This window comes from Urtica dioica, chromosome 10, assembly GCF_054948205.1.
Source record: "Urtica dioica subsp. dioica isolate 48M chromosome 10, U.dioica_male_clone48M_v1_H2, whole genome shotgun sequence".
Lineage (NCBI taxonomy): Eukaryota > Viridiplantae > Streptophyta > Magnoliopsida > Rosales > Urticaceae > Urtica > Urtica dioica.
Window position 1 is genome coordinate 23,513,374 of NC_142765.1, and position 20,780 is coordinate 23,534,153.

General features: G+C 38.5%; 4 protein-coding genes across 9 annotated transcripts; 2 read left to right on the forward strand and 2 right to left on the reverse strand.

Annotated features, from left to right (window-relative positions):
• Positions 1-2,482: 2,482 nt before the first annotated feature.
• Positions 2,483-7,114, forward strand: PS2 (Presenilin-2). Of its 5 annotated transcripts, none has more exons than XM_089629023.1 (3): positions 2,483-3,513; positions 3,721-4,088; positions 5,298-5,400. In XM_089629023.1, the coding sequence occupies exons 1-2, from the start codon at positions 2,667-2,669 to the stop codon at positions 4,083-4,085; spliced, it is 1,212 nt and encodes a 403-aa protein (XP_089485149.1). In that variant the 5' UTR covers positions 2,483-2,666; the 3' UTR covers positions 4,086-4,088; positions 5,298-5,400. The 5 variants fall into 5 exon arrangements, with proteins under 5 accessions (XP_089485149.1, XP_089485148.1, XP_089485147.1 ...); XM_089629022.1 differs by lacking the exon at positions 5,298-5,400 and adding an exon at positions 4,900-5,289; XM_089629025.1 differs by lacking the exon at positions 2,483-3,513 and adding an exon at positions 6,843-7,114 and having other exon boundaries at positions 3,962-4,088; positions 5,298-6,349.
• A 2,232-nt stretch (positions 7,115-9,346) lies between these two features.
• RPA70B (RPA70-kDa subunit B) lies at positions 9,347-12,723 on the forward strand. Its single transcript, XM_089628656.1, has 12 exons — positions 9,347-9,556; positions 9,697-9,843; positions 9,935-10,144; positions 10,257-10,434; positions 10,522-10,792; positions 10,872-10,974; positions 11,072-11,196; positions 11,289-11,367; positions 11,459-11,603; positions 11,696-11,856; positions 12,072-12,192; positions 12,273-12,723. Exons 1-12 carry the CDS (start codon positions 9,426-9,428, stop codon positions 12,468-12,470), a joined length of 1,869 nt encoding a protein of 622 aa, XP_089484782.1. The 5' UTR covers positions 9,347-9,425; the 3' UTR covers positions 12,471-12,723.
• A 199-nt stretch (positions 12,724-12,922) lies between these two features.
• Positions 12,923-16,400, reverse strand: GDPD6 (PLC-like phosphodiesterases superfamily protein). The gene is made up of 8 exons (XM_089628657.1): positions 16,206-16,400; positions 15,885-16,063; positions 15,424-15,607; positions 15,183-15,257; positions 14,851-14,960; positions 14,486-14,704; positions 13,991-14,146; positions 12,923-13,368 (listed from the first exon to the last, which is right to left on the reverse strand). The coding sequence occupies exons 1-8, from the start codon at positions 16,219-16,221 to the stop codon at positions 13,129-13,131; spliced, it is 1,179 nt and encodes a 392-aa protein (XP_089484783.1). The 5' UTR covers positions 16,222-16,400; the 3' UTR covers positions 12,923-13,128.
• A 1,499-nt stretch (positions 16,401-17,899) lies between these two features.
• On the reverse strand, positions 17,900-19,959 carry LOC149384217 (ninja-family protein AFP3-like). Of its 2 annotated transcripts, none has more exons than XM_089629534.1 (3): positions 19,710-19,959; positions 19,222-19,598; positions 17,900-18,782 (listed from the first exon to the last, which is right to left on the reverse strand). In XM_089629534.1, exons 2-3 carry the CDS (start codon positions 19,559-19,561, stop codon positions 18,451-18,453), a joined length of 672 nt encoding a protein of 223 aa, XP_089485660.1. In that variant the 5' UTR covers positions 19,562-19,598; positions 19,710-19,959; the 3' UTR covers positions 17,900-18,450. The 2 variants fall into 2 exon arrangements, with proteins under 2 accessions (XP_089485660.1, XP_089485659.1); XM_089629533.1 differs by having other exon boundaries at positions 19,222-19,604.
• Positions 19,960-20,780: the final 821 nt, after the last annotated feature.

The following is a 20,780-nucleotide window of genomic DNA, read 5'->3' on the forward strand; positions in this document are numbered from 1 at the left end:
TTTTTACACGAGCTAATTAAATAAATTAGTAATCTTTATATAACTTTTCAGACAAAATTATATGCAACTTTTAAAATTTCATACTTTTTTTTTCCATATCTAATTGCGTTTCCAACCGCTTGTTAACACTATTGGATTTAATTTCGTGTTTCGATATTGTCAAGTTTATTTGGGTGAAAAAGAATTTAAACCAAGTTGCCCATTAAATTTTTTCAATTTTCAAGTTTTTTCGTAATTTAAGGGAAATCTCGTCTTTTGTGCGGGATATAATTTCAGCCGAGATCTGTTCGGATGAGATGCATGAGGGTATTATTTCCTTTTCGTTGCAACTTTTAAAGGGCAAAGAGATTTTAACAAGACCATGTTTTCCTTTCTAAAAAAAATTACATTTGCAAATCCAAATCTAATAAGTAAGATTTAACCACGATAAAAATCATATTTCAACCTAATAAGTCAACTTTCTTTGGAATTTTATTATATGTCATAATCAACTTGTAAGTTTATATCATATTTCAACAAAAGTGGTTTCACTTTCACCCAACTTTATAGCATATTTCAAATGAATGTAAAAAAATAAAAAAAATTTACCTAATTAGTTTATTTTCCCTAAATTATATGTCAATTTGTTACATACTTCATCATGTTCTTTAAAAATTGTGATGAGTAGTGACCCCCATTCACAACCATTGCGTCGACATTGCGCTCGAGAACTTGACCCATGACACTAGGCTCGCGACCTATAAACTCTCACAACCCTTTTCTCCTCAGTTGCACCCCGGAATTCGACCATAGGGTATCATTGGCCATGCGCATCGGAATTTGAGGTCGCCTTTTGGGCCTAGACTTAGTGCTTGATAAAATCCCAACGAGTTCTTCTTTATGAAGGACAAAGTCCAACACCAACATCAGGCACCTAATCAATAACCAGTCATAGCCTCAGCCACCCGCGAGGCCTCGACCTCCATCCTTGAACTGTAACCATGACTATCCCAAGGCGCAATAAATGTTCTTTTTTCTCCCGAGCTTTATGGCTACCCTTGTAAATGGTGCAAGGTAATTTTTCTTGGGATAAACTACATTGTTGCTCCCTCAACTATGATGCTGATAACATTTCACCCCCTGAATTTTGAAATCGTGCATGACAGACCTTTAAATCTTACATTGTAACAAACACCTCGTTATGTTAAGGACGGAAGTCGTTACTTTGGTCACGTTTTAAGCACGTGAATTGATATTTGAGTGAAATCTATTTAAACTTGATAAAAAAACATAATATATATTTATTCATTCATTTATTTATTTATTTTAATGTCGATCAAGAACAATGGACCCAAAAATATATATAGTTCTTACCAAGATGCTTAATTTCACAGAGATCTCTCTAACAAAAGTCTCCAATAGAGTTCTACTACTATATTGGATTCTATGTTACAACAACTTCACTCAAAACCCCCAAATCTTTCTCACCAAATCCCTCATATTTTTTCATCTCTTTGTCCCCAATCCTTCAGCCCCAATATGCTCAACAAGAGTCTCCTTCAATAGAGCTTTAAATTTTGTCTACCTCTATAGTGATGACGACCACTGTGAACCCAAGCTTCTCGCCTTATCCAAACTTGAAGTCGTTGTCCCCAAGTTCTCGCTGTCAAAAAAAGAAAAATGTAGTCGTCTTTGCTGCAGAGAATCGATTGTAAATCCCGTTGTCTTTTCACCAACGTCGACATAATCGAATCGGAAGGCCTCACGAACATCGATGTTGCTATCGCTGTCAATTATCGCCTCTAAATTATTTATGCTCAAGGATTACGTCGCCGTCGAGTTTTGAATTTCTTGATCTTCTGGTTTTTCTCGACCGACGACGGAGATGGATTGGATTCGCTAAAAGCTGAGGATGGATTCATAACTTTTTTTTTTGTTTTGGTGAATTGTGGATTTGGAAATAAGTTTTGATGATTAGAGAGAGATACGAAGAGATGTGTGAATCACTTAATTTACGGTCTTTCTCGCTAAAAGTTAAAAGCTGATTTTGAAACGAATATGTATGTGTGTGATTGTGTGAATTTACCGATTTATAAAAAAATATATATATGTATACGTGTGTTTGTGTATATGACTATATGTATATATATATATATATATATGTTTTTTATCTAATATATACATATATGTTTATATCATGAAAATAGATAATAATATAACATTTGATTCTTTATTTTTTTATATTTAATCAGAATAATAAAAAACAAAAAAAATTAATGAAGGGAAAAAATATTTTTTTACCCTCAATGATTTTCCACCATACAAGTAGATTTTAACAGAAGGGCTAAATTTGTTGCGATGTAAGACTTCAAAGTCTGTCATGCACGAGTTCAGAATTCAGGAGTTGAAACGTTATCAATCTCATAATTGAGGGGCAATAGTGTAATTTATCATAGATTATATTATTTTGCAAAGAATGGAACCTTTTTTTTTTTTCCTTGAGCAAAGATCGGAACTTGAAGTAGTCTTCAATCCCCTCTTCTTTTTCATCAATCCGACTAATTCACTTGCTTGCTGTATATGAATGAGCCAAACACAAAACCGCCTGCGAAGTTTTTCCAACTTGTCGGAAATAAGAAAGAAACAAACAAACAAAACCACCGGCAAGAACGGAATCAGATCGGACAATGCCTCGAAACCCTAGACCCGTCACCATTCTCGACTCTCTGGGCGAAGAGATTGTCAGAATCGTGACCCCGGTCTCAATCTGCATGTTGATGGTCGTGATTCTGGTCTCAGTCCTCAGCTCCTCCGACTCCTCTCCCGCCAGGACCTCCATCGCCACCGTGGCTTACTCCGAAACAGCCTCGGACTCGACCTGGGACAAGTTCTTAGGCGCGCTCTTGAACTCGCTCGTGTTCGTCGTGGTCGTCACAGCCGTCACATTCGTTCTGGTCCTTCTCTTCTACCTCAGGTGCACGGGGTTCTTGAGATTCTACATGGGCTTCTCGGCTTTCATGGTCCTGGGTTTCCTGGGCGGCGAATTGGCCTTGCTTCTGATCCAGGAATTCAGCGTCCCTATCGACTCGGTCACTTTTTGCCTGGTCCTGTTCAATTTCGCCGTGGTCGGGGTTTTGGCCGTGTTCATGTCGAAAATGGCGATCTCGGTGACCCAGGGCTATCTGGTCGTGATCGGAATGTTGGTCGCGTATTGGTTCACTCTCTTGCCGGAATGGACCACGTGGACTCTCCTGGTTGCCATGTCTCTGTACGACCTTGCCGCGGTTCTGTTGCCGGTCGGCCCTTTGAGGCTCTTGGTCGAGCTGGCGATCTCGAGGGACGAAGATATCCCCGCTCTGGTCTACGAGGCCAGACCGGTCACCGGTCCGAATCCGAGCCTCGACGATTCGGGCCCGAGCCTTGTTGCCCCGTTGCTGGGTCCGATTGGGCCCGGGGAAGAAAACTCGAGCCTCGCCGGGATCGCTGTCCCAGCCACGACCCTCAGCGATTCACAGCCCGTGGAAATCGCACACGGTATTGCGTTTTCGAAATTAATCGCAAGAATTGTATGTCTAAAGTTTTTATTACAAGGAAAATAATTCAGTCCCTAGTTAGATTTCCCCTAGACGCAACAATCAGGGCCACTGGGATAGTCTCTGAGTCGATAATCGGGGTCTAACCCAAAATAACTCCAATTTTAGAAATGTTGAAAACACTATAACTGTAAATTTTCCCATTCAGGTTCGGGCGACAATGCGGTTCGAAGGAGGGTATGGAGAGATGGGTCCGGGCCCGCGGTTTCGGGAGAGGGCACGGAAGGGATGGGTCTGGGGTCGTCCGGGGCGATCAAGCTCGGCCTCGGAGACTTTATATTCTACAGCGTGTTGGTCGGGAGAGCCGCGATGTACGATCTCACGACTGTGTACGCGTGTTACCTCGCCATCGTGGCCGGCCTCGGAGTCACTCTCATGCTCTTGGCTCTCTTCCGCCAAGCCCTCCCGGCTCTCCCCGTCTCGGTAATGCTCGGCGTCTTCTTCTACTTCTTGACCCGGTTCCTTCTCGAGCCTTTTCTCGTCCAGTGCTCTTTGAACCTCTTGATGTTCTAGAAGGTACGTCTTCGGAGATCGTCCCGGGACGTGTTTTCCCTTTTTTTTTTTTTTTTTTACTAGGAAGAGCTTTGATTTGCCCTTAATTCCATTCTCTGAAGAAAGAAATTAGCATACGTAAAAAATCATTCCACTTTCTTGTCTCATCAGAAGGCAAAGAGAAATAGCAAGAAAAACACATAGCTCTATTTCAAGCAAAGCTCTTTCTTATTATTCTTATGAACAACAACAAGTGTGTTGATTTTAGGATAGTCATTAATCTGAGTGATGCCCAAATTGTCACATACAAGTTTAGACAAGAACACCATGGCATGGTAGATTTGTCATCGTAGGTGTGTTATTGTTCAAAAGGGTGCTACAAGAACAAATGACTTGGATTCCTATTTCATTACCCTTCTATATATGAGCCTGAAATTTTGGCTGGAAGATAATTTTGACTTTTAATGTATTACTTATTTTACTATATATATCTGTTTTCTCTCCACAAAAAAAAAAAAAAAAAAAAAATTCAATCTGTGGTTGGATGAAGTAAAGTCACACCAGCCTGGCCCAATATTCAAAAGATATCTAAAATCGCCGGAGAAAAAAAAAAAAAAAGATGACGTGGACTTATTGGCCTTTTTGGCTCTCAACGCGGCATGAAATCCTTTCCATTAGAAAAGGAGAACTAAACGCCTAAAAGTATGCATGGCCTTGAGATTTATTTGGTCCTTTTATCCTCTTTCACTTTGCCCCTGTTTTTTGTTGCTTATTGCTCCTTATATTTTTCCTCCTTCTATAATTTTTTTTTATGACCGTTATCTGTTAACCCAAGGTCATCATAAGGTCGTTTATAGTTGGCCCAACCTGAACTTTGCTGCTTTATAATGGGATGACTTTCTCTTCCTTGTCCCGGATTTTACATGTAAGTCGTTACACTGTTCTCATTTATTTTAAGATTAGATGAGATTTTTTAAAATATTAAGAAAGACATGGGTTTTAAACAAAACCATAGACCTTTAAGCATTTCAGATTCTGCTTCTTAATTTGGTTATTCATTTCCATAGATCTTGCATACCCAAAACTTCATTTTTGATGAGTTTTCCCACATTTGGCAAGGGGAGATCATGATTTCAAGAAAATAAAAACCTTTGATTATTTGATTCGGCGAAAAAAAAAACAGAAGGGAAAACATCTAAAATTTTAGAGCATCTAATAAGTTTCTTTTTGCAGCATAATCTCGTGAGCCTTAACCAAGCAATGCAGTTTTAGGACAACCGAAATAAATTGGGAAAAATGAGATCAGACTCTTTAAAACGAGGTGTCCAAACCAATGGAGATTCGGAAACGAAATCTGCCAAGAAAGCCCTTGAAATCAACGGAGACGATTTGGTAGTAGCAGATTCTGTTCATATCGATTTGGATTCGGAAACCAACCCCACTTTCAACGAAGCTTCCGAAACAATCTCTGTCGTCGAAGATCCCGGGCCCAGCGAAGGCGACGACGACGACGATATCACGACAGCACGAGCGTTGAATCGCTCCCTATCATCGTCACCGCCCTCGTCTTCGTCATCATCATCATCATCATCATCATCACCATCCACGGCGTCCTCATCGGAAGAATGTTTCCAACTCCGCGGAAATGAAACCGACGACACCTCTCTGTGCTCCACCGACTCCCTTTTGATCTCAGACGACGACGACGACGACAACGACGACGAAAACGACGCCCGAACGCCCGAACCGAATCATCAAACTCCGAACTCCGCGATCACAAGTCCGCCGAAAGTGACCTTTCGAAGCACCCCGACGGAGCACAAGGGCCTGAGGATCGAGATCGAGCCCCGTACGAGCGGCGGCAACGGTTTTCCGGCGGCTCAGGCGACGGAGCGCCCGGGCTCGGGCTACAGAATCCCGTCGCACGTGTTTGCGAGGGCGAAATCCGGCGCTCCCCAGGCGGAGTGGAGCACCGCGTCGAACGAGTCTCTCTTCAGCATCCACATGGGAAACACGAGCTTCAACACCGACCAATACTTGTGTTTCGGGGGCAAATCGGGCGAGCTCGGAATGTCCGGCCCGTTCTTGGACTTCACAGGAACCAACAAGTTGCCCGACGGGGATTTCCGGGCCGCCGAGGCCAAAGCCGCGGAGACGATGAGGGAAGTCATAAGGGAAAACGCCAAATACAATGCGAATGAGGAAGCACCACCACGCTCGGCAATCGCAAAGTCTTCGTCGGCTAGCATTTCTCGAGATGGCACATCATCGTTCGCTTTTCCGGTGTAAGTTATATATATATATATACAAAAAATTAGCGATATAAGCCACATAAACATAAGCGTCTGCGTTTTAGCCAACGTTTTGTAAATTTTTCTTAAATAGCCTAAAACTGTTAGTGAATATTTCGTAAATAACCATATTTACTATAAATTTACTCTGCGTTTTCTGTTATTTTTATAGTGTAAATAGATTTACGTAGCCATTTACAAAAAATTAACGAAACGTTGGCTATTTCAAAATTTCTAACGTTTCATATGACTAGATAGCCACTGGACCCATATATATATATATATATATATATATATATATATACACACATCTCTTTGAGCTCTTTTTCTTTGAAAACTTTTTGTACTTTCTTTCTTCTTGAACCCTCGACCCGCGCGAGAAATCGTTGCATTGATATGCTTGTCATGATCAAAACTGTCAAAAGTTATCTTAGCTGACAACTTTTCCCAAATATGAGCTAAACAAGTTATGTATTTACATGTAAAGATTGGTTGGTGGTGGAGATAAAAGCCGATCCGAGGAGCGAGCACATACGGGGACGGTTGACGATACTCGTGCCTCGGAAAATGATTCCGCTAAAACAAGCCAAACCGCTGCTCAGATGCGATGGAATTCTTGCTTCCCTTGTTGTCGCCCATCTTGTTATTGAAAGGAGAGATTTTTCGGGTTGTTTTCTCTGAAAATTCTGGAGCATAGCTTGTGTTGTGTGTTGTTTTATGTTGCTGCTCTAATAATTAAAGGCTCGTCTCTTTCTCTCATTGAAAAAGAAAAAAAAAAAAAAGTGGGATCATAAATAAAATGAACTTCACTTTACCTGTCTACATTCCTAATTAGTTTTGTTTCTTCGTGTCTTTGTGTAATGCTAATTGTGAATGACAATTTATATAGGTATACAAGCAAAGTATGTTGGTGTATTACCATCGTACAACATAATTTACAATGTTGTTCTCCTATATAAAAAAAAAAAAAATCATCGTTTTTTAGATTTATAATATCGTTTATGAAGTAATGGTAGACGTTAAGGTTTTATGATGTGAGAAGCGGTGGTTTATGACGTTAGGGTGAATGTAAAAAAAAAAAGGAGGTGTTCATGAGGGCTTATATGAAAAATATCATATAATTTTAGATTAAAAATGATAAAATTTAAGTGTACAAATTTTAATTTAAAAAAGTTAAAAAATAAGTTTTGACCCTTGGGCTGTGTTTGTTTTGATGGATTATAGGAGGGATGGAAATAGATAAATGAATTATAAGACATATATTTATTGGGCGTGCTTGGTACAGATTAAATTCTCCTGTTTTTGTTTTTAGTAGAAGCTAAACCGATTTTGTGGCGTTTGGTAAAACTGCTTTTGGGAAAAACTTCAAAATTGCTTTTGGAATTCGTACAAGATTCGGAAAAGCTACCAATTTTTTTTTACTTAAACTAAAAACATTTTTCTAAAAAACAAAGCTATGTCAAACGGACCAATTATATCAGTTGTTTGGTAGCGAAGAGGGACGAAAAAAAAGGAAGTAATGATGGATTTGTGTTAGTGAGACTCACAAAAAATTATCTCTCTACATTTAATGGATTGTACAAAATACAAAGCAACTTTCATATTACAATAATATCCTCTTAGTTAGTGGCAATTTTGTTATATTGTTGATCAATATATGTAGAGTGGCTTTTTATCTTTCAAACCCTCTTCATTTTCACACGATAATGGTGAAAGGCTCTCCACTCATCGTGGACAGACGGACGGTACTTAACGGTACCTGTGACTACCGTACGCGTGACGTTCTACCGTTGGCTACCGCTAAACCGTAAAAGCGGTAGCGGACAAATGACTTCAGTGTATCAGTCGGTGCAGTAAATGGGATAGAGAGTGACAAGTAGACGCTGGTTACCGTATATTGTTGATCAATATATGTAGATTGGCTTTTTTTCTTTCAAGCCCTCAATCCCTCTTCATTTTCACACGATAATGGTGAAAAGGCTCTCCACTCATCGTGGACAGACGGACGGTACTTAACGGTACCTGTGACTACCGTACGCGTGACGTTCTACCGTTGGCTATCGCTGAGCTGTAAAAGCGGTAACGGACAAATGACTTAAGTGTATCAGTCGGTGCAGTAAATGGGATAGAGAGTGACAAGTAGACACTGGTTATCGTTGGTAGTCAAACATTGATTTTTTAATTGTTTTTACTTTCAATATGAGCCGTTCAATATATGATCATTTTGATAATCAATGACTGGAAAAATATGACCGTTTTTTACCATCTGAGCTCGGAAATAACAAAAATTTGTACACTTTCATCATCCAATACTATAAATACAATCCATTTCAATCCAATTTTCACAACATTCTCCATCAATTTTTTTCCATCCACCTTCCATTCACGGCCTTGGTCTTTGTCTGTCCTCGTCAATGTCGAGGAAGCCTTTTAGATGATCAAAGTAATCGCTTGTCAACTACAAACTAATGTAGTTTTTTTTTAATGATTTTTCTTGATGTTTACATTCGTCTTTTAAAAAATTATTTATTATTTTGAGCTATAATTAAATTTATTTACTTGTACTGTTTATAATTTTATTTATAAGGAAAATAATGGTTAGCTAAAAAAATAAATGCTATTTTTGAAATGATTTAATAGCCGTCATTTTGATAATGTTACACTTAAAAAACAGGTACTTTTGTAATTTCCCCCCAAAAAAAACTTTTGCTGGTGGACCAAGCCCATGATAAGGTCGAAGCGTATTCAAGTACAAAGATCATAGGAGGACGTGGAAATTTATTTTAGGCGCGATACAAACAAACAAAGAAACAAAAACAATTTTGCCGCCAAAACTGAAAACAATTATCTAATTATTCTAAATTCCAGTTTCGACTTACGAAATATATATTTTTGTTTGTTTTGCGGGAAAAAAATTGAAATAGCGCAAAACCTCCCGCCAAAGACTTTGAAATAAATAAAACCCCAAATCACCGATTTTCATTTTCACTCTACTTCTCTCTCTCACAATCGCCTCTTTCACTCTTTCTCTCTCGTCTCAACAAATCTCGGAGTCGGAGCAAAGAAGAAAATGGCGACGAAACTCCCTAGCCCTGACGCGATCTCGACGATCCTCGCCAATCCATCGCCGGACGCGTCACCGGAGATGCCAGAGATCGTCGTCCAGATCCTCGATCTGACCTCCAAAGGCAATCGATACATGTGAGTCACTCATTCATTCACTTCAAATTTGTGTGAAGAATCTCAAATCGCCAGATTCGGTTCGGCTTTTCGTATTTGGATTATACGCACACATATTTTGGTCAGTTTTTGTAATATTTCTGTATGATTCGTTGTTTCAGGTTCACCGCCAACGATGGAAACACGAAGCTGAAAGGTATTCTCCCATCGCACCTGACTTCTCAGGTCATCTCAGGAGATATCCAGAATCTCGGTCTCATTCGCATCATCGATTATTCCCTCAACGACATTCCTGGCAAGTCTGACAAGTAAGATCTCGATAACTCCGAAACATATCCACGGTTTTAATCTATCCATTCCTGCTCTTTTTTGTAACTCTGATTTGGCTTTGGTTTACAGATATGTTATAGTGACGAAGTGTGAGGCGGTTTCTCCGGCTCTGGAATCTGAAGTTAAGAGTGAAGTGAAGACTGAGGAAGTTGGGATTTTGTTGAAACCGAAGCTTGAGGTTGAGGTGAAGCAAGAGAACATTGGTGGTATAACGTTGAAACGAAAGCATGAGATGGTAACTAAATCTGCTGCACAAATCGTTCACGAACAGAATGGAAAGTGAGTAGTCCTCTTTCTTTGGTGATTTTGACACACAACTAAGGGTTTGTATTTTATTGTTTCATTTTGTACATCACATAATGATTTTGTATTGGGTTTAATGTTGTTGCAGTTCAGCTCCAGCTGCGAGAATGGCAATGACTCGCCGAGTTCACCCTCTTGTTTCATTGAACCCTTACCAAGGAAGTTGGACAATAAAAGTCCGTGTTACAAATAAGGGAAGCATGCGAACCTATAGAAATGCCAGAGGTGAAGGTTGTGTATTCAACGTAGAGTTGACCGATGAAGATGTGAGCAAATTACCATGTACATGTTGATTGGCTTTGATTTTGTCCGTGCCTAAAGTTTTTAACCTTTATGATTGGTTGTTAATACAGGGAACCCAAATTCAAGCAACAATGTTTAATGAAGCAGCAAAGAAGTTCTATGAAAAGTTTCAGTTGGGGAAGGTTTATTATATCTCAAGGGGGACTCTTAAAGTTGCCAACAAACAGTTCAAGACTGTGCAAAATGACTACGAGATGACTTTGAATGAGAATTCTGAAGTGGAAGAGGCAAGCAATGAAGCTGCTTTTGTCCCGCAAACGAAATTCAACTTTGTTCCTATTGACCTTCTGGGTCCTTATGTCAATGGCAGTGAGCTTGTTGGTAAGAAACTTGTCCTGAATCACTAATTTATGTATTGGTTTATGGTTTGCCTAATGTTAATTTTTATGTTGTCTCTCAGACGTTATAGGTGTTGTTCAGAGTGTATCTCCAACAGTGAGCATCAGAAGGAAGACAAACAATGAGACTATTCCTAAGCGCGACATAACAATTGCTGATGAAAGGTAAGTTTGAAATGTTTAGTTGTTTCTTTTTAAGTCACAAAACATGATTTATATTTTTATGTTTCAAGGTTTTGAAAGAATGACTATTTGATTGCAGTAAGAAGACAGTCGTAGTTTCTTTGTGGAATGAGCTTGCAACAAATGTTGGGCAGGAATTACTGGACATGGCTGACCAATCACCCGTAGTTGCTATTAAGTCTGTGAAAGTAGGAGAATTTCAAGGTACTGTATGAGTTCTGGAAATAAAGAGTGTTAATGGTAATTGTAATAAAGTCTCGATGCCAAGTGAAATTCTTTTTGTGCTCTATTTGCAGGCCTGTCTCTATCAGCTCTAAGTAGGAGCACGATTTTGGTGAATCCAGATACACCTGAAGCAAAGAAATTGAAATCATGGTAACTAGCTATATCTAATATGCCAGGTTCAATCTCCTTTATAATTTGACTAGTAGCTAGATAATGACTCAATATGTCTTTTCCTATGCAGGTATGATTCTGAGGGCAAAGAAACCTCAATGGCTTCTGTTGGTTCTGGAATGAGCCCTTCAGCGGGGAATGGCTCACGATCAATGTATGCTGACAGAGTCTCACTCTCCCACATAGCAAACAATCCATCACTGGGTGATGAAAAGGTACTTATTATTAGATGAAGTGTTGCAGATATTGTAGCCATGTCGTGTGTGAAATGTTAAATAATACAGTATCTGTGTCGGTGTTGTTCCAGCCTGTGTATTTCAGCACCAAGGCGTACATTAGCTTTATCAAGCCTGATCAAACGATGTGGTATCGGGCTTGCAAAACCTGTAATAAGAAGGTTACAGAGGCTATTGGGTCTGGCTACTGGTGTGAAGGGTGCCAGAAGAACGATGCTGAGTCCAGTTTGAGGTATATACTTTGCAAAAAATTTCAAGTTTATAGTGTGAATTATATCATACAGACTTGATTTAAGCGACTGATCTAATTTAAAGTTTAATATTAATGCCAAAGCACTAAAACTTACCAAAATTCTGCTCATACAATAACTCAAAGACTCTTGATGCTCGTAGCTTTTTCCATTGGTAAAAGCCTAATACTTTGGTACACTGTTCCAAAATTTCCAGATACATATTGGTAGTAAGAGTTTCAGATGCTAGTGGTGAAGCTTATATCTCTGGATTCAACAATGAAGCAGAGACGATTATTGGTTGTTCAGCTGATGAGCTCGATCAAATGAAATCTCAGGTAAATATAATTATTTATACATGTTTATATGTATATATGTGGTGTAATTTGATGAGCTAATTTGAATTCTTGTCTGTCAGATTGGGGATGAAAATGCTTATGAAGTGAAGTTGAAGGAAGCTACTTGGGTTCCTTATTGTTTCCGAATTAGTGTGTCTCAGAACGAGTACAACAATGAGAAGAGACAAAGGATAACAATAAGGTCTGTTGCTCCGGTTGATTACGCTGCTGAATCAAGGTACTTGCTCGAGGAGATATCGAAGATGAGAGCTTCCTGAATGTGAATGTGAAAGAAAATGAGAATACTTGCTTGCTAATTTACCAGTGCTTTTTTGGATGATGGTTTTGGTAATCTTTTCAGGATATTTAATCCTCTGATCAGAACATTTAGGTTAATCAATATATAAATTTAGGTACTGTGTTTGATCTTGTATGATCTCTCTCTGGCTGGACTTGTAAATGAGTTGACGTTATCCTTTCAAGCTGATTCATGTTATCTTTATTTATTTCTTATTTACTAACGTTTTTCAACGTGAGTTGTCATATTCTCTTTATTTATTTCTTATTTACTAACGTTTTTCAATGTGAGTTGTCATATTAATGCATTAATAAACGCTTTCCCTTCACAAATGAAATTACGATGAGATGATTAAGCTTTAAGAATGTGTACTGTGGTCTAAACCCAATATGGTCTCGGACTCTTCGTGTAGTGCTTGTCTTGAGTCACGACTGAAACGTTTATATATGGATAAATTACCTGGACAGCAATGAGCTGAATCATTATACAAACTTGTAAAATGAAGGCCAAATGATACACATTTTTGTGAAAAGAAAAGCTCAAATGAGAATACTACTTATTTGCATGACTAAAGAGTATCAATGAGAATAATGGGTAGGAAAAAAAAGAAAAAAAGGATGGATGTATCATAAGTGCTCTCATCCTTTGATTTTGGAAGAAATCAAGGTCGAAATTTCTGTCAACAATTTAGTGGCGCTCTTATTGTCGGCCTCTTTGGGCGACACCCATTCCTGATACCTGTGAAGGCTGCCCGTGAAGTCCGTGAAGAGGCCATCAACTCCGATCCGATTGATCCAGAAATCGTACTCCACGTACGGGTCTTGGTGAAAATCAGTGTGCAAAAACTGGTTCTCGTTCCGGTACGTGTATGGGTGAACCTGCATCGACACAATTCACAGGTTTATGCCGCGGCGCGTAAAAACTAAAAACTATTTTGGCCTCAGTTGTAAAAAAATTCTAACTGGCTCCTTTGATCTTGGGGCCCTAGGAAAAATTTGAGTTTAATTTCTTTAGACCTTTTCAACTAGTCCTTGAACTATTAAGCTAACGGCATTTTAATAATAGTCCTCAGAGAAATCATTTTGTAGCATTTTAAACTATCACGTAAGAAGCTTGAAACATGTTTGCCAACTTAAATAACTAATTGATTTGATAAAAAAAGACTAGTCGAATTACAATCCACCCGTGAAAACAATAAACACATATTTAGATTATTTCAGCATTGCAAGTAAGATTGTGTATTAACAAAAACCTTTTGAAGTGATAAACAAGTTATTAAGTTATATAGGTGTTAAAGTAATAATCCTACTACATCAATAATATAGTTGGTTCATAAAATTAGTTTAGTGACCCATTGACTATTTGTGAAAAAAAAAAAAACTTGTTTATTACGACAATAAAATGTTGTTTTAATGGATTGACTCCTTCGAACCTTCTGGGTCGGAAAGTAATCGCATAAAACCACAAGTATTTCAAAATGAGCAAGAAATACGAATGTACCTGAAGATTATGAGCATGTGCTCGGGCTACCATATCGGTAGGTAATTGCACATAATTATCTACGACGGTGACCACCGTATCCTTCCACGGTCCGATGCCAACCACGTACTTATTGATGTAGTTGAAGTAGCTATCCGAGGTTATTTCCCAATACGACTGTAGAGACCGATGATTTCGTGTTATATACAAGCGTGAAAGCCACAAAAAAAAGCAACACAATCACAAGTACAAACTGATTAGATAAGGCAATTAATTAGAAAGTAACTGGGTTATATGAACAACGCCAAAAGTCTAATGCCTCGTTAACAACTCTCTCTCCAACACACATTTTCAAACAATACTCGGAATGAACTTCTCTAAGAAAAGAAAAAAACATCAGCACTTTTAATTCATATGATTAGCTGTATCGATTAATATCTACTCAAGAATTCATTTCAGTGATGGAATTAACTCGATATCTATTAATTTAAACCGATTTCGGAAAAGAGATCAAACCTGATTAGTGTCCTGAGTCGGCATCGTGACATCGTCTATTAATAGAATCTTGGGCAAGTCTGTGAGGTTCGACACATAGACGAGTGAGGTTGGTGCAAATGACTGTATGAACACAGGTTGTTTGAGCCAATCTTCGGATAAATATGAACCCTTGTACCCGTACTTCTTTAGGGTCTCCACAAATATGTCCTCAAATTTCTTACCACCTCCCCATTTCACCTGCCATTTACCATTGTAGTTATAGAAGATAAAAAACAAAAACTAGCACCTTATCGAACGAGAACCCTTTTAAGCTAAATACCATGAAATAGTAATCAATAGAGCTTCTAAAGATTAAATGTTAGTAATACTTGAGGAACACTTACACGCTGGTTGATAAACACTGGATTTTTGATCTCCGGGTATATTCCAACGACTCTGGACGCATCGAGCGCAACCTCGATGAACTCTTCGAAAGTGATAATGGAGAACTTTCCTGAACAGTAAACCAATAGGAAATTAGTGATTACCCGATAAAAAAACACACTCTAACTTCACTTTCACTAACGATGATATGTAATTGATTGGAAATAAAACTCTTGTTTTTATATGTAGGAGCATTTAACTTTCCAGAGTTAAAAAAAGAGAAAAAATAAACTTCTAACAGAAGGAAAAGATTCAATCAAGCTCATACGAAATCACATGGAATTAAACTCACCATTGTACTGTTGATCGCGAAAGGGATATCTCTGTTTCACACGCAACGACTTTAACTCTTTGAAGGTGAAATCAACTGCACAGAATATATGTCTAAAGTTTTAACCTCTCATGAATAAAAAAAAAAACCATACTCAGGGCATTGTGCGATAATTGAAACCCATTTTTTTTTAACATTCACGTAACAGCATAATCAATTATGCAACAAATGAATAGCGAAGAATCAGAATCGAATGAAATACCTACGAAATAGCCGGTGATGTTACTCCCTTGGACATCATAAGTCCTCTTCCGATCGGCGAAGTGCTTATGCTCTGCGATATCAGTCATGTCATCGAGATTTACATCGTGAAAGCATATTAGAACTCCATCTTTTGATGATAAGATATCCGATTCGATAAAGTCCGCTCCTTCTTCAATAGCTTTCTGCAATCATTTATGTATTTCATTTAAAGGAATTTGATTAATTTATGAACACTTGGGATATATAAAATTTTATTTAATTTAAAATCACTAGGAAAAAAATTCATCAAATTTCAACTCTGGGTCAACCAGTTTAAACATACATAAACCAAAGAACTGCTTTTTTTTTTTTCTTCCTTCTAAAACTTGCAAAATTTATACTTAAAGAGCAAGAATTGGAAAAACTATGGTTAACACATACTAATGAAACTGTCAAAGCTTAAGAATGATTAATAATTACCATATACGCAGGTATGGTTTCCTCAGGAATCTCTCCATTGGAGCCTCTGTGAGCGACATTGTACGGACGAAAAGTCTGCAGAGGCTGTTTGGTTCCACGGCTGAGTTTGCTGGGCAGTGGATAGAGAGGCCTCGCAAACGACCCGACGACGATCAGAAGAAAGACGAGCGAGAAAACAGCTGCGAGAGAATCGCCAAACGGTTAAGTTAAAAAAAGAAGACCCGATCAGTGATTTTGACGATCACAGGGTCGTAAGAGTCGATGATTATCGGATATTGAAGCCGTACAAATGATCAGAAAGGTCGGATTTTTGAAACTTACACTGTGAGAAAGCCATGTCGTTTTGCGGAGAGCCTTTGACCAATCCGTTCTCTTTGTTGTTAATATGTTTGTTTCTGTTGCAATTTTAATAGGCAATTTTCTCGGGGAATATTGATCTGGAATCATAAAGATGGCTGTTACCCCTAAAAAAGAATATGCCCTTTTTAGTTTTTTAGTTGATTCTCGTTAAGTCAGTTCACTAGCTAACAAGGCTGTATTGTATATAATATAGTATATACAAGTCATAATTATTCATATTTCTTTTTTAATTTTATCCGGTCATCGTCATCATTTGTGTTATTCAACTAGAGATTGCTTGATAAAAACGAAATTGATATAGAACGCTATCCCATAAAAAAAGCTCATTTATGTTAGAGTAAAGCTATTTGTCTCGATTCACGAGTGGGAACGATTCACTCACGTATTGACACGTGTCAGTTCGTTGTCACGTGTCAACACGTGAGTGGATCGTTCCCACTCGTGAATCGAGACAAAAATCATTTCCCTTTATGTTATCATTATTATCAGATAAAATAATAATAGACCGTATTGTTATCCAGTAAAAGATTTGAATACGATTCAATTAGGAGTTATCTAACCCAATTTTACTTGGGCCACTCTCCCGGCGAGCGCAATGCCTACATTTAATTATTTCTGGGGTGTCTTTGTGTGGTTCTAGAAATAGATACTTATATTTGTAAATATCCGATCTTGTATCATTGGCTACTTATAAAGCCCTCCCTAAAAAAAAAAAAAAAAATTAGGAGTTATCGAAGATTAAATGATTCTTGCATTAAATTATGAATTGAACTTATACACATATAGAAAGTAATTAGATAACAGAAATGAGTACTAAAAATAAGAATTGATATGAAATGAACTAGAGTTTATAGTCAAGGGGAAAATTTGATTACAAATAAAATACCTGAGTTTATATGAATTTTTTATAGGATGGCATATTTGAAAATCATATAATTTTAGATTAAAAATTGATAAAATATAGGGTAGAACTTTTAATTTAAAAGAAATTCAAGTTATGTTCCCTGGTCCACCTCCGCCCATGTTTATCCTGTTCAATGTTCATAATATATATCCTTTTCGTGTATGGCCCCAATTGCTAATTCCCATGAAGCTGCAAAGCGCACTCACATGCCAGCTTGTTTTTCTGTGATCAAGAAGATATCCAACATTTTTCTATTCTCTTTTTATTTATTTATTTATTTTTTTTAAGAAGAAGATATCTAATATCATCCTTATTAGAGCTGTGGTTGTTTTATTTTTCTCGGATTCCAAGTCTTCTTATAGAAGCATAAAGGTCTGCCTTCCAAAAATCGAGCATTGGTGTTAAAAATATAATTTAATTAAAACTAAAGCTAGCTTCTTTTGTGTGATTCCAAGTCTTTCAAGTTTGTGACTCTGATTTGTCTTGAATTCAACGAGGTCGATTCGACTGGGGATGAAAACTTCCCTTACTAACTTACGTATAAGTTGACCTTTAATAAGTAGTACTGTAGTAAATATAAAGAGAAATTTGAAAAAAAATTAACTAATAAGTCGTGAAAGCTAGTTTTTAGTGGGTTTTTTTAATATATTTTTTATCTTTTTAAATCAGTGTATTAACATGATTCTTTAGAACAAAATACTCGTGAAATCTATATATTCAATTTCACATCACGACTCACATATTTTCAAAATTCTCATTATAAATGGCAAGTTCTCCAAATTTCTTATTCAATATGTCCCAACGAAACTTGTAATAAAATTCTTGGGATCCAAATAGGTTTTTACGTCTTGAATAATTTACACACGCCGTTTAATAATAATAACCACCCCACAACAAGAAAACCCTCTTTCAGTTCCCAAAATTAAGAAGATCATTCCCTTTGTAAGGAAAACCTAAAAAAAATTTCCATATTTTTGAGTTTTGGCTCGAAGTAGCGTGTACTTTGTTAGTAGTACCATTGTTTGTGACAAATTTAGGAAAATTGCCATAATTATAAGAGAAATTGCCTTATTTGCAATAAATTTCATAACATTTTCTCACTTTCCACAAAAAGACTAATTTGACCCAAAATCCCACCATCTATGTCAACAATGTTGACATCTATATCAACAATGTTGACATCTAATAGTGAATGAAAAAAATAGATGTCAACAATGTTGTCATAGATGGTGACATTTTGGGTCAAATTAGTCTTTTGGTGACAAATGAGACAATTTATCTAATTATAATGGTAAGGTCCTTTTAGAAGGGCAAAGGCATGTGGGTGACATGGATGCGGCGCATGGGGTTGCGGTCATCGAGGCCGCCAGCGTGGCGGACGAACTCGGCGGGGGTGAGGAAGCTGCCGTGGCACACGCAGACGATGCTGACGTGGCCGCCTTTGTTGTACTTGTAAAGGAAACCTTCTACCCTCTTCCCATTCGGCCCTTCCCCCGTGGTCGTCACGCTCGGCATTCTTCCCCTCACCTCTCTCCAACTTCTCACCGCCCCTTTCGTCTTTTTCCAATCCTCCGCCGCCGCTTGCCTCGGCCTCAGGCTCGCCTCCGCTCTCGTTGCGCTGCCGACTTCGTGTCCTGACCAACCAACCCAAGCCGCAAATGATATACAATGAATTGAATTGACACTGCTACAAACTGTGGATTATACGATGGACAATTTTTTTACAAAAGTATTTGGAAAATATTCCTATGTCCACTACTATTGATTCAATTTATTTGTGACTTCGTGTCCTGACCAACCCAAGCCGCAAATGATAAACAATGAATTGACACGGCTACAAACTGTGGATCATACGACGTACATTTTTTAAAGTATTTGGAAAATATTCTTATATCCACTACTAGTGATTCAATTTTATTTGTGACATCTTCATATGCTAATTTTATGATAAATTCTTAAGTACATACGTAAATCACGGAAGTACCAAATGTGCAATCTTTTAACTTTAATTTGGTCAAAGTGAGTTCTTGAAAAGACATCGAATTCACCGGAGGAGAGAGAAAAAGGAAAAACCTTGAGTTTTAAGGCAGTTCTGGGTCTTGATCCTGCCGATTGCGCGACCGAGCGCGACGCTCTTGGCGGCCGACGCCGCCGCCCAGGCCGCCACCTTCTCCGGCGGGGAGGCGGGGAGGGAGCACGTCCTCGACAGCGACAGCTCCGGCGAGTCTTTCCGGCGGCGGTCTCCGGCTGCTACTGAGGAGGACCTGAGCAATGGGACCTCTTCTTTGGAGTATATTCCGCCCAGAGAGAGGCAGAGACTGAGCTCCGACTCTTGCTCTCCCTCTTCCGACGATGAGGGCTTTTCCGGTGATATTCTGCAGAAGCAGCTCGGCGGATTGAATTGAGACGCCATTGTTCTTCTATCTCCCTCTCTCTCTCTCTCTCTCTCTCTCTGTCTGATGTGTTTCAGTGGAGAGTTACAGATTCGAAAGCAGTAAGAGTGAGTGAGACAGAGAGATATAGCACGTGGAAACTCACGCAATGAAGTTCTGTTCTGTTACCTTCATTTGTCTCTGTCTCTGTCTATGTGCTGCTATTTATTGAGCTCTCTCTCTCTCTCTCTCTCTCTCTTTGGGTCTCCCATTTGAGAGTGTGCTCACTTCAAAGTAACCACCACCTGTTAAGAAGCTGTATAACACACTCTCTCTCTCTGTGCCAAGTTGATTGTACGGTCGGGACTTTTGTGTGAATTAGAGAGAAGACTGAGGGTGAATCCGGTACAAAAATGTTCTCAAACGGTTTAATGGGAGAGAGAGAGAGGGTATGTGTGAAGGTCGTAGTTTCTGTTGGGGTGCAATATGCGGAGCCACGTTTCTGTTTCCCACTTGACACGATGAGATGAGACACGTTATTTCTCATAACTACGGAGGGAAAAAAAAACATCAAAATCTCATTAACCTACATTTACGCTCACAGGTCCCACGAATCATGCCACGTGGACTCGTAGTTTGCTACTATACGATATTTATCTTGTTTAGCCGTTCTCGTAGTTTTCTCACTAGCAAGCAAACGTTTTGCCATATGATATATGTTGAGAAAAATGAAAGAGAAAAAAATAGGATCAAACCAAGCTAGAGATATACATGTGTTAATTAAATAATAATAATAAAAAAAACATTTGTTTTTATTTTTATTTTTATTTTTATTTTATCACCTCCATTTGTGAAATACGAAGAGAATCACGCAACGTGGTTTTGGGGACCAAAAATAATCGCCAAATACAGTGTGGGTCCCACTCCAAATGCAACTTGTTGCTTTTTAGTTTCACTTTTCGTCTCTTGACGTTCATGGCCGGCAAAGATAGATAGTACGGCTTCTTTAAAATGAAATGAGACGTGTCGTAAAACCGGTGGAGATTAGGACGTTGTCATTTGGATATGTGGGGTCCAACAATCTTATCAACTTGCCAACTTGAATAGCGCCACGTGTGACAGCACCCTCGTACTTCGTGTCCGCAACGTCATCCCATATGGGGCTTTTTTTTTATTAACTTTTCAATTTTCATACTACGCGCGGGGTCACCGCATGCGTGCCACGTGGCGTATGAAGATATTATATTATTTTAATTTTTA